At 39.6% G+C, this 11,874-nt stretch overlaps 2 protein-coding genes across 2 annotated transcripts; both read right to left on the bottom strand.

Moving 5' to 3' along the window:
- Nucleotides 1-467: 467 nt before the first annotated feature.
- Nucleotides 468-4,307, bottom strand: LOC141279942 (uncharacterized). The gene is made up of 5 exons (XM_073811506.1): nt 4,265-4,307; nt 3,788-4,012; nt 3,202-3,372; nt 1,831-2,343; nt 468-670 (listed from the first exon to the last, which is right to left on the bottom strand). Exons 2-5 carry the CDS (start codon nt 3,927-3,929, stop codon nt 468-470), a joined length of 1,029 nt encoding a protein of 342 aa, XP_073667607.1. The 5' UTR covers nt 3,930-4,012; nt 4,265-4,307.
- A 36-nt stretch (nt 4,308-4,343) lies between these two features.
- On the bottom strand, nt 4,344-8,723 carry LOC141279941 (uncharacterized). Its single transcript, XM_073811505.1, has 7 exons — nt 7,902-8,723; nt 6,420-6,764; nt 6,098-6,257; nt 5,760-5,953; nt 5,324-5,516; nt 4,489-5,240; nt 4,344-4,382 (listed from the first exon to the last, which is right to left on the bottom strand). The coding sequence occupies exons 1-7, from the start codon at nt 8,361-8,363 to the stop codon at nt 4,344-4,346; spliced, it is 2,145 nt and encodes a 714-aa protein (XP_073667606.1). The 5' UTR covers nt 8,364-8,723.
- Between the last annotated feature and the right edge of the window lie 3,151 nt (nt 8,724-11,874).

Genomic DNA, 11,874 nt, shown 5'->3' with positions numbered 1-11,874 from the left:
TACTCAGCAAGTGTTAAATATCTCATACAGCTCAAATAACTGTTGGGAAACAGCAGTGCAGTAAAACATATAGTTTTATTAAGAGGTTATGCATGTCTGGGAAAAATCTGTAGAAAGAGAGACAAAAAGACAAATGTGTTGACAAACACAGCAGGTACGTACAATACAACATTAGTGCACAATTCTTCAAAGGTGCTCCATGCTATCTTGGTTGGCGTAACCTCTTGTTAGCTAGCTAGACCCTCCCCCTTCTCATCCGCACAATAACTCTCCAAACCCCACCCCACATCATTCTTGTCAGTTATTGGCTGGAACAGTCTGTTATGTTTTGTGATAGTGAGGAGATGTTTCCGGTATGTGGAAAAAAATGTTTTGGCCTAAAAAATGTGCAAGATCGCTTAGAGCACCCTAAATATAACATCATTTTTTTTAAATTGAGGGCGTTATAAGAAGTCTCAAAAAAAACCTTAGAAGAAGATATAATCTTTGTTCACTACTTTCTGCCGCAGTCTACCAAATCTTGATACATTTGGCTCATTTTCTCCAACATCACGGTCAACATCAGCAGCATCACTGTCACCAACCTCTAAAACTACATCATCTTCACTCTCGTCACTAGATAAGTCTAACTCTGACTCAGTGTCTGAGGCCGGGTCATCGGTTGGAAGAGCTGCAAGATCACAAAGCACACTTGAACACACAGTTTTGCCAATGTGAGCTCCCACCTAGTGATGGTCAACCCGGATCTTTTTAAGGATTCGGGTTATTCTGAGTCACTCACTAATATGATCCGGGTTGTGCGAGTCACTCGAGTCACTTGAGTCACTTGGTCAAAATCTCCCAATTCCAATCGCTAAGTCATACTAATGCCAACCAAGCAACTCGGATCACGCGTGCAGCTACGAGTTTATGACTCCTCTGCTCACAAAAAAGGGCTTATGTGACCTGAGGAACTCGTAAAAAACATGCATGCCCGTGGTAACATTATCAATAACATAATTGTAAAAGTTTGGTGTGTTTAGTTTCATTTCATAACGACAAATATATCAACACCACATTTAGAAGATGTCAGGCTTGGTTGACTTGGACGTGAGAGGAACGTGCCCTGTTTCAGATTGACTTAAAAGATCCACGATAGGCTTCGGTTAATCTTGTGAGTGAGTCCCAGACAGAGCCGCTCGCCCGCTCCTGCACGGGTCCTGTGAGTGAACCACTCACGTCACTCTGAGTGACTCAGTCAACAAGAGGAGCCGTGTACGTCCGTCGGTGGCGGATCTTTCCAGCAGCACTGCTGCAGCAGTCCTCGTATTTAAAAATGTTAAACATTTGCAGCTTCTACCCAAAACATTGTGCCAGTCAAATATTTCAACAGATTAGCCTACATGAGTCAGTGGGTTAACAACACGAGCAAGGCTTGTTTCTCCTAGCCCAGGATTCAAGCTCCATGAGTTGAGTCACTCTCTGTGTGAATCCCCGAGCCGCCGACCAACTCATTGTCGCGCGCACGCATCCCTTTGTACTCGGACTCGGAGCTGCAAGAAATAATGATCCGGAATAGCAGCTTTTGGTTCACTCGGTACCCACAGTCGACATTTGGTGATGTAAATTAACTCGTTGTTGCAAGTTATAGAACCTATGGCAGCTTATGTAGAGTTATTTGTTGTAATTCTGTTGTAAACATTTGAAGAGCTTTGTGTTTGATACAATTTCTCATTTTTAATGCAAAATCTGAGAGGACTCAACTGACTCGGGTTAATGGTCACTAAGGACTCATGGTTCTCGAGTCATTTTAGGGATCGGGTTAAATGATCCGAGTTTCGGGTGACTCGCTCATCACTACTCCCACCATCTCTAGCTTGATGCTCTTCCTGCAAGTCTGCTGCAAACCATGTTTGGACAAATACTTGTCCAAGTCTGAAACACGCAGTTTGGATAACTGACCCTGCCTGTATAGTTCCTTCCAGTCATAGTCATCATATTTTTTAGCATTTGACTGCACTTTTCTGTCATCTATTTCAGCAGATCGCTTGGCTTTCATCAAGTCCATACGTTTTATGTGCTGCACATATTCACGTACACAACGCTCATCGACCACATACTTCTGGGCAAATTCTGAGATGGAAATTGGATTGTCTAGCTGGACATCCCTGTGTAAAACAGCTTTCTTGAGTTGAGCACGCGGTTGAAAGTCATCTGGCAGTCGACCATCAACTGGGGTTCTGTTGTAAGGGCAGTACTTTAGAGCTGGCAGTTGTTGGTGGTCTGGATAAGGTTTAGGGATCCTTGTAATTGGTGGTCCAGAGAGGGGATTTGAAGAGCAGAAGTCACAGAGAGACCCTGACCCTGAGGATTGGGGAAAAGCAAATGTCAGTATAACATTCTCTTTACAAAACTCATGTCCTACTGTGTGTTTTCCATCTGACTTAAAGGGGACATTCCACAAGACCTTTTTAAGATGTAAAATAAATCTTTGTCATCTCGTCATTGGCAGGGAAGCGTTTTCTCTTAATTGACGAGCATTTCCGCAATACCGCTATTATCCACCAGGCAATCTTCCGCAACTTCTACAACCCGGCAGTAACGCCTCACGTGAGAGAAAGAGCTCAGTGTATGTTTTAAAGATCACTCTGAATTGGTTCTCTATCAAAAGTCCTTCATAAAAATGGAATTATCTCAGCTTTTTGCTCAAAATTTGGTGTTTTTGAAGAAACCTACCCATATTTGAGAGGAGATTACAAAAGAACTAAGCAAGGTAGGATGAAACGTTTTTGTTTGAAAGCAGAGGGTCTGTTCTTTAATTGGATATATTGTATGTTTATATATTTAAAGAAGAACATTTTCTGGAAGGTATTAAACTTTTGTGAAAATCATGAAATATGCTGGCGCTGGCTGGCAACTTTAAAAAATGCTGGCGGGGAAAGAGTTAAAAACAAATAGATTTTTCCTCCAAGATTGTAAATAGTGCGAGAGAAAGTGATAGCAAACAAGAGACAGGGATTGGAAGATGCTGCAGCACATAGACGTGGGTCAGATTTAACAATCTATTTTCATTATGACAATATAGACGTTCCAAAATATGCCTTTTCTAGTTGGTTTCTAGTTGCAATGTTAGATATGCATTTGGCAGTAAATAAACTGCCACTTCTGGTCCCTTAACAATGGAATGGCAACATTCAGCCATATGAAATGCAGTAAACTCACCTTTGCAACTTCCCTTGAGGAACTCCATGTACAGTTCACCAATCTCAAAATGTCTGTCAATGAAGCTTTCTATCTTCTGAAAGTAATTATGGCCTGGAACAGATGATCTCTGGGTCTTGCCACTTGTCATGTACCGCTGTAGAAACTCACGGTTGTAGAAGAACTGTAGTTCTGAAAAAGATGTACACACATATTGGTCATTTACTTCTCACAGTCAATACATCTGGGGCATGAATGAATAGCAGATTGTTGCAGAGTGCCCCAGACTTTTACTTTGGAAGTCAGTGAGCTGAAAAGCACAGGATTTACATTTACGCATTTGGCAGATGCTTTTATCCAAAGCGACTTACACTGCATTTCAATGTACACTTTTTTACGTTCTTATCGTTCTTCCTTTCCCTGGGAATTGAACCCATGACCTTGGCGTTACAAACACCAATGCTCTACTGTTTGAGCTATTATTACTTTATTGCTCAATAGTGAGCACCAAACTCATCTGTGAATCAAGGTTGAAGCGCAGTATACCTCAAATGTTTATTTTCCTTTTGGAAGAAATTGCAGAAATTGGAATTAATGAACCCCATACCTGTTTTTTCCACAGTTAACGCTCTGGTAAATCCTGCTGGGGCAGGTGACTGGTCAATTCTGAGTCTGACTTCTTCTGCCACAGCCCAAGCATTGTTTTCCATCATCTTCTGTGCATGATCCTCAAGGACTAATCTGGTCATTGTGGATATCTCAGTTTCTGTTAAGCCATGGGTCTCAGAAAAGATCTGCCACTGGATTGTACCTCCATCACATATCGCTTCACCTGAAATGAACAATTAAAAGATAATTAGCCAATGTTCACTCACAAATGTACTTTTATTCCCTCTACCCTTCTCTGCCCACTACGCCTCTTTTCATCCACAAACAATGAATTTCCCCTTGGTCTCAGGGAGCATGAACTGTTTGTAAAGGAAATTTGTGAAGGGCTGGCTGAGTAAAGACAACAAGTTTCTGTTTCTTGAAAGGTCCATCAGGATGAAATGAGTTTTGTAGGATATGACTATTGCACATTTACCCAGGCAAGCATTCAGCCTTTCAGCTTCATTTTGCCCAGAATCCCCCCGAGCGCTGTGAATTCGACACAATAGGTCCGTTCAATGAATCCGGATTTTTTCTGCTGCTCTGAAACGTACCTGAAAGACTTTCAAACTGTCAATATTTGTACTGAGCACATTTTCAGACAGAGAAAACATGAAATAAATATTTCTGTAGTCTGTTGACTTAAAAAAAAAAACATACCTCAAAATTTGAAACACCAACTCCAGGTCCAGCATCTGTCAGCTCAATGATCTGTGGACAAACCATGGGCATTGGGGTGATATCCAGATGTTTCAGCAAATCTTGACAGGCCTTAATTAATGGCTTGTAGCAGTCCCACACATTCTTTTTTGAACTGGAAGCCAGTGTCGCTACAGCATTCTCAACTGCAGTCACAACACCAGATACCTGACTAATGACCTCACTCCCTAATGCTACGTAAGCAGCAGACAGAGAGTCTTTGACTTGAAACCAGTCCTGTGTGCCTTGTTCCAGTTGCTGTTTGAATGACTTCAATTGCAGGTTAGTGTATGAGCGGAAAGGGCAGTCTGGTCCCTCTGTAACACACTTTACATCAGCTTCCATTGCGGTGTCAAGGAAGTATTTTGTGGCATCTCTGGTCCGACAGAAGAGCTTTCTCACATCCTTAAGGACCGCTGTACCAGGAACCTCAAAATCATCCGGGAACTCCCTCCTGAGACGCATATAATTGGAGGCCCAAGTTGTCCCATGAGTCCCGATGTAGGCCTTTGGGTGGACTACTGCCATACTGGAATCATCTGAAGATACCAAGGTAGTGGCTTCAAATTGAGAAGGTTCTTTCTTGAGCAGACGGAAAGCAGAGGGTGTGATGTACATGGAAGGCTCTGGGAAATCATGAACTGGTAGCCTTTTTGCAGCCTGATCATCTGTGGGTTGGAGAACCGATTGTCTTCTTGACCCATGAAATCCCTCTGAAAATATAAATAGTTGTGTGATTCACCAACCCATTTACAATGGTGCACATTAATAATATCGTTTCAACATGGCAACAAACCTGAGGTTCCAGGCCGAAGGTAAGCCTTGTCATCCATGCTGATGGCCACAGCAAACTTTCTCCTTTCTCCAGCCTCCACTCCAAACAGATGCTCTTTGGCAAGAGAAACGTGTTTCCTCTGATGGTGCGTGCATTCGTTATCTCTTTCCTCTGTTTTTGGAGGTTTCTTTGAGCACCAGAGTCCTAAACCCTTCTGAAGAAAACATTAAAACAAAAATATACTATCATATTTATCTGTAAAGAATTAACCATTACATAGTTTAAAGAAAAATACTGACATACACCAATTTAAATCAATTTAAGTTTTCAGTACTCAAACATCACATGTGCTAACCCACATAAACACACATACAGTCAGTCACCTATACACACTGACTTGCTGGAAACAGTCAAATGAGCACATAATAAAGCCCTAGAAATGTATATTGAGACCTACATGTCTCCTGCTCTGAAGGGATTTCAGACGTCTTGCTCTTGCTCTGCTATTCACTGTGGACACAGCACGAATCAACGGCAGACCTAGTCTCAGCCTTCTGTAGTTTGCCAGTTTCAGCAGATCTCGGGACTTCACTCTATGATGGGTGTAGAGTACGCTTTCATGCCGACGACCATGAACTGTAGTTTTGTCCTCTGAAAATAGCAGAGAATACAAAAATCCTGGTTGCCAAGTGTTCCATTACTAGCTTTCAATAGCCATAGTTCACTATAAAAACAGTATAATGTTAAGGGTTTACATTTATTAAAGAAAACAAATATGCATTTAAATTTACTTACCTATACACTTAGCCAACCACTTCTCATCCTCCTCATCCATCATGGTTTTGTGACCCGCGCCTCGTGCCCTCTTCTTAATGCGTTCATCTTCCGCAATCTGGTCTGCCTTCCTTTTCACAGCTTGTTTCAAACACTGTCTGGTGTACGGTGTCTCAGCTGCCTGTAATGGAAAAATAGTACAAATGCTTAATACCACAACAGGTATTAAATAGCATCAACTTTAAGCTGTAGTGAACAGCAACACATTACACTCAACAGGCATCATTATGAAATGGTGCTGATTATTCCACTTTAAATGTTTCTGAAGTAGTAGGCTACTCACTTTCAGTTTTTTCACATTCTCTAATGACTCCTGCAGAATGCTCCTCTCATTCTCTAGATCACCAACCCTTTCTGGAGTCCATCTTATGGAAGCTACTTGTATCTGCTCCGTCAAAGCTTTAACCCTGGCCTCCAGGTTCTCTATGCGGTGATCAAGCCTCTGGGAGACAAAGACCTCTGCAGCTGATTTGCTGGCCTCCCACTTGTCCAGTCGTTCCTCGAGATCTTGCAAGAGTTGTCTCGCTCTCATGGTAGTCATACCATGCATTTTTCCAGCACAGACTAACAGAGCAGTGGCAACCCATCGATCATATTCATTGGTCATTGATTCAATAAGCCGGTGTATCTAGTGGAAAAAAATAATGTCAATTTTGGGTATTGTATGCAGTGTAACACGTTGTAATAGGCTGTCTTTACAGATGTCAAACCGGTACACTGATTTAATAGCACACAGTGTCACTCATTTCTATCACGTTTTGAATTTCTAGAAACAATTTCATGATGTGGTTATGCATAGAAAAAGTGTTTTATTTTGTATTTGCTGAGCTGCTTTTATACTAAATGCAGAGGAAAAACTGTGCAGATGTGTCAACACAGACAGGGCATGAAAGGAGGGAAAACGAACTGTATCTGTTTTATGTTAATATTGTAGGAACATGTCAGTTTGGATGTGAAATAAAATACACACAAGTATCTCTCGGACACAACACACACTTTTTAATCATCTTAAAATGAAAATAATGTGATCTGACAACAGTTTTATATACATGGATACATTTAAGGATTTGTTCAAAGAAATGACTGATTCTTCACCCCACTGATCACATCATATATGAAAACTGAGGCTGTATACAGTACGTCATCCATATATAGGTTTCTGGATATTGGTGTCTCTCACTTTATATCTCTCTATATCTCATCTCTCTATATGTCATATATATATATATTATAGAGATATATATAGAGATATATATATAGAGATATATATATAGAGATATATATATAGAGATATATATATAGAGATATATATAGAGAGATATATATATAGAGATATATATAGAGATATATATTTCTCTGTCTGTCTGTCTGTCTCTCTCTCTGTTTCTCTGTCTCTCTCTCTCTCTCTCTCTGTTTCTCTCTCTCTCTCTCTCTCTCTCTCTCTCTTTCTCTCTGTTTCTCTGTCTCTCTCTCTCTCTCTCTGTTTCTCTGTCTCTCTCTCTCTCTGTTTCTCTGTCTCTCTCTCTCTCTCTCTCTCTCTCTGTTTCTCTGTGTCTCTCTCTCTCTCTCTCTCTCTCTCTCCGAAAACACTGAATCAGCCGCAGTTCTGCCTCTTAAAATGTTTTTGTACGATGTTAGGCTGTGTGGAATAGGCCTAGCAGCTACTCTTCTGTGATACTGTGATTTAGTCGCAACGTTAACGTTACCAGAAACCTCAATAAAACACATGCATAGTTAGCTCAAAACCAAACTGTATGTTACGTACCGTTTCAGTATTGACGTCCTCGTTGTCTTGGTCATGTTTTTCTTCCTCGTCTTTGACAAGTTCCATGAAAATGTTTTCCATTGACGCCGACCCGTCGTTCAATATAATCCACTGCTTGCCCGTTCGATTATATATTAAAACAGGTATTCCATATTCGGGATTCAGTATGCAGTCCCGGAACCATTCTTTTTCGACTGTTTGTCTATCGAATAATGACGCAAACAGTTCGAAGGCAAAATCCATGTGCAGTACACCACATGGCTTGTTATCATTGAGCAACGTTGACACCAGCAACTCCTCCAACACTCTCTGAACTCCCCGTAATTTTGGATCACCAAATTTATCTATAAAATCTAGTTTTTTTAACGTTTCCTCACCCGACAGCGTCTGGAGTGAAACCCTTAAGTTTTTGTGCTTCCAGCTACTGGTCCGTACTTTCGTCCTCAGATGGTTGTGATCCATTTTGAAATAACGCTAATTCATAAGAGCTAGCTCATTGTTCACAGTTAGTCTACCTGTGATTGTTGGGGTGGGGTCAGGTGTTGCGCATCATGGGTTGGGGGATTGTGCGATTTGTGTTGGGTCACTCCCATTTGCTAACGATGGAGGGGGGGACTGAGGGAGCTTCGTGGAGCTACATAGAAAATATTCACTGAATAAAACACTTTTTTGAAATTTTGATGTTTTCATGAATTTTAAAGTTGAGTGACCCTCCCCATAGACTAAAAAAAAGTTGGATGACCCTCCCCTCAACAAAGAAAAAAAAGACATGACCCTCCCCTATTTTCCTCCGGTGGCCCCTTCCATAAATACCGAACGGTCCCTAAGCAAGTCAAGTCCTGGTAAGTTTCCAGAGGTGTAAAGAGTAGCTGAAAGCCATACTTGAGTAAAAGTACAAATTTCTTACTGTAAAAATGACTCCACTACAAGTTACAAGTCCCCAATTTAAATACGACTTGAGTAAAAGTATTAAAGTAACCCAATTTAAAAGTACTTAAGTATTTTTACTCGTACTGAATGTTGGCTCAAAGATGCACTAGTCCTCAACACAAAGAGACATTGTAGGTCTGGGCAGTGAAAACTAAGAAAGTTTATTCATGAGGTTTTATTTCCTAATATAGAAAAGAAACCAAACACCTCAAAATTTTGACCTGGCAGAACAAACACAGATTAAACATAGTCATAGTCTTTTGACTAAAATTTTATTTAGTTTTAGTCATATTTTTGTCATCTGAATTGATTTAGTTTTAGTCTAATTTTATTCAACTAAATGTCATGAGATTTTAGTCTAGAAATCTACATTAAATTTAATTTAAACCCATTTAATTTTTGTCTAGTGTCATTGTGTACTTGAATGTGCCATGCTAAAAAATATATAGCCTAACTTTGTGATATAAATATATGGTAACACTTTACAATAAGGTTCATTAGTTAACATTAGTTAGCTACATTAGTTAACATGAAATAATAATTAACTGCACTTATACAGCATTTATTCATCTTTGTTCATGTTAATTTCAACAATTACTAATACTTTATTAAAATCTTGTTAACATTAGTTAATACTCTGAACGAACATGAACAAACAATTAAAGCTTAAATTTTTATTAACTAACATTAACAAAGATGAATAAATAATGTAACAAATGTATTGCTCATGGTTTGTTCAAGTTGGTTAATACATTAACTACTGTTAACTAATGAACCTTATTGTAAAGTGTAACCAAATATTCTTATATAGGCCTATCCTAAAAAAGACATAATTTTAATATTAAAAAATTCCAGTAAACTAAAATGACACTAACAGAAATTTGATAATGCATATTAAAAACGTGAAGTTGTTCATTTGAAGGATTAATTGTAAACACATGTAGTACGTAACACCACTATCTCACAAGTGCACTACATTTCTTCCGTCATGCATCCCTCTTTACAGTAAATACATTACAGCATACTTGATTAAATGTGAGGACAGTGAAATTGTACACTTATTATCAATCTTATAATGTACTTAAGTTACTCAGGCAATCAGTACAGGACCTCGCTGGTTTATTTTGGCTTATATAGTAAGTTATATCAAGTTATGTACCAGCTCAGGTTAGCTGATAAGGTAGCATCAGAGTATATAAACATTTGTGCTTGCCTTTGAGTTGCGGGATGACCCTCCTGCAATCGCGTATCACTTTTGTTTTGATTGTAGCATCACATATTTAACAAAGGGTCCCTTGACTGAAGCAAATGTGATATGCAACCATATGTTTGCTCTTTATCTCTTCTCTCAGACCAGAAGCGAACTTTTCTCTACAGTTTATGACATACGCAGCACGCAGATGTCCCGCTACGGTGGCTCAACGCAAGCCATTCAGCGTTTGACATCAAAGTACCGCGAGACCAGACTTCTCCATATGCATTTGATTCGCTCTCGCAGTACTTTGATTTCATACGATTGCTCTGCGCAGAGCCAAATGAAGTCCCTCAGTTGTGTGTGTGCGAGTAACCTCGCGACCACAGATTCTATCCATCATCACCCTCTGACACTTTCGTCTCGTTTTTATTTGACGAATAAACAATGTAGTGAGTAATGTTAAGTGTTATTTCAAATGTAGTGGAGTAAAGAGTACAAATACCCAATCAAAAATGTAATTGAGTAGAGAGTAAAAGTTGCCTATATTTTTGATACTCAGTACAAGTACAAAGTAGCCCAAAAAATACTTAAGTACAGTAACGAAGTAGATTTACTTAAGTACTTTACACCTCTGTCGTTTTGTTTTGAGTAATAAAAGCAGGGAGACAGTTTAAAGACAGAACTGTCTCCCTGCTCTCCAGTAACGCGTAACTTATGTTGTTATGCACTTTTAAAATACAAAAAACGAACATGTCTGGATGTAGCATTTTTTTGTGGGGGGAGGTGCCCTTTTTTTTAGGTTAGAGCAACTGCCCCTTAAAATTCCTGTGCACGTCCCTGATGCTTAGTAACTGTTGAATGGGAACAGTTATGCTGTCAATCACTGAGTGAAATATTTTTTTATCGTAAATTTTAGAGAAACAGTTGTTACAAGTCTGTATAAATTTCTCTGTGTGTGTGTGTGTGTGTGTTTAAAATGTTCGGGCAGTACCGGTGTAAGTTGCTTGAGAAGATGAAGTCGCAGATCCATGTCGTTCGTCCGCCATATTGGATAGAACAGAAAACCTTAAAAAAGTTTCACAGGTCACAAATTTTGTCCAAACTTCACGAAATTCCACGTACACGATCCTTGGACCAAGCCTCACAAAAGTTACTAGAAGGATTTTTGATTTTCGGAAGCGTTTGTCCGTCACAGCCCAAACTAAATGTGCGTCGACGCCGCCAAAACAGGAAGTAGTTTATTTCTCAGGAACGCTTTCACGTATTGAAACCAAACTTTGTACATGAATTTGGGTCTCCAATGTGAGGATGCACAACATCAAAAGAACAATTTTTTTCCTAAAATTTTACGCCGCCAAACAGGAAGTAGTTTATATCTCAGGAACGCTTTCACGTATTGAAACCAAACTTTGTACATGAATTTGGGTCTCCAATGTGAGGATGCACAACATCATAAGAACTAAATCGGCGGCACCAGAGCAAGCACACTTTTGCAGTTCGTCCCGAAATGCATTTTCTAGTTATTATTTTAACTCCACTACATTTAATAATTTTAAGCTTTTGGTTTATATTTAATATTTAAGTACATTAAAAATCTAGAAAAAATGTTTTTTACTTTTACTTAAGTAATAGAGATTAAATAGAATCTTTCTCTGGCAAGGCCCATGTTATCATGTAGATGCTTAAAGACAAATTGTTGTCTATCAGGGACGTGCACAGGGGGGTTGCTCAGGTTGCCCGGGCAACTGCCCATATGCCCTTCTCGACTCAAGTTGCCCTTCCGAGGTGGGAAAAAATTAATTGTACTTTTACTTCGTTTACACTATGCAGCGTTCCTTCGTTACTGTA

The sequence above is a fragment of the Paramisgurnus dabryanus genome, chromosome 13 (assembly GCF_030506205.2).
Source record: "Paramisgurnus dabryanus chromosome 13, PD_genome_1.1, whole genome shotgun sequence".
Taxonomy (NCBI): Eukaryota; Metazoa; Chordata; class Actinopteri; order Cypriniformes; family Cobitidae; genus Paramisgurnus; species Paramisgurnus dabryanus.
This window is presented reverse-complemented; position numbering and strand designations above follow the sequence as displayed.

Excerpts from the sequence above, each read along its gene's own strand:
- LOC141279942 (XM_073811506.1), bottom strand. The coding sequence starts at position 3,929 with ATGACCAGATTAGTCCTTGAGGATCATGCACAGAAGATGATGGAAAAC. Across the intron at positions 3,373-3,787 it reads GTTAACTGTGGAAAAAACAG|AACTACAGTTCTTCTACAAC; the intron begins GTATGGGGTTCA and ends CATCTTTTTCAG. Across the intron at positions 671-1,830 it reads GATGGTGGGAGTAGTGATGA|CTCTTCCAACCGATGACCCG; the intron begins GCGAGTCACCCG and ends GTGATCTTGCAG.
- LOC141279941 (XM_073811505.1), bottom strand. The coding sequence starts at position 8,363 with ATGGATCACAACCATCTGAGGACGAAAGTACGGACCAGTAGCTGGAAG. Across the intron at positions 6,765-7,901 it reads AGGACGTCAATACTGAAACG|ATACACCGGCTTATTGAATC; the intron begins GTACGTAACATA and ends TTTTTCCACTAG. Across the intron at positions 5,517-5,759 it reads CCCTTCAGAGCAGGAGACAT|AAGGGTTTAGGACTCTGGTG; the intron begins GTAGGTCTCAAT and ends TGTTTTCTTCAG.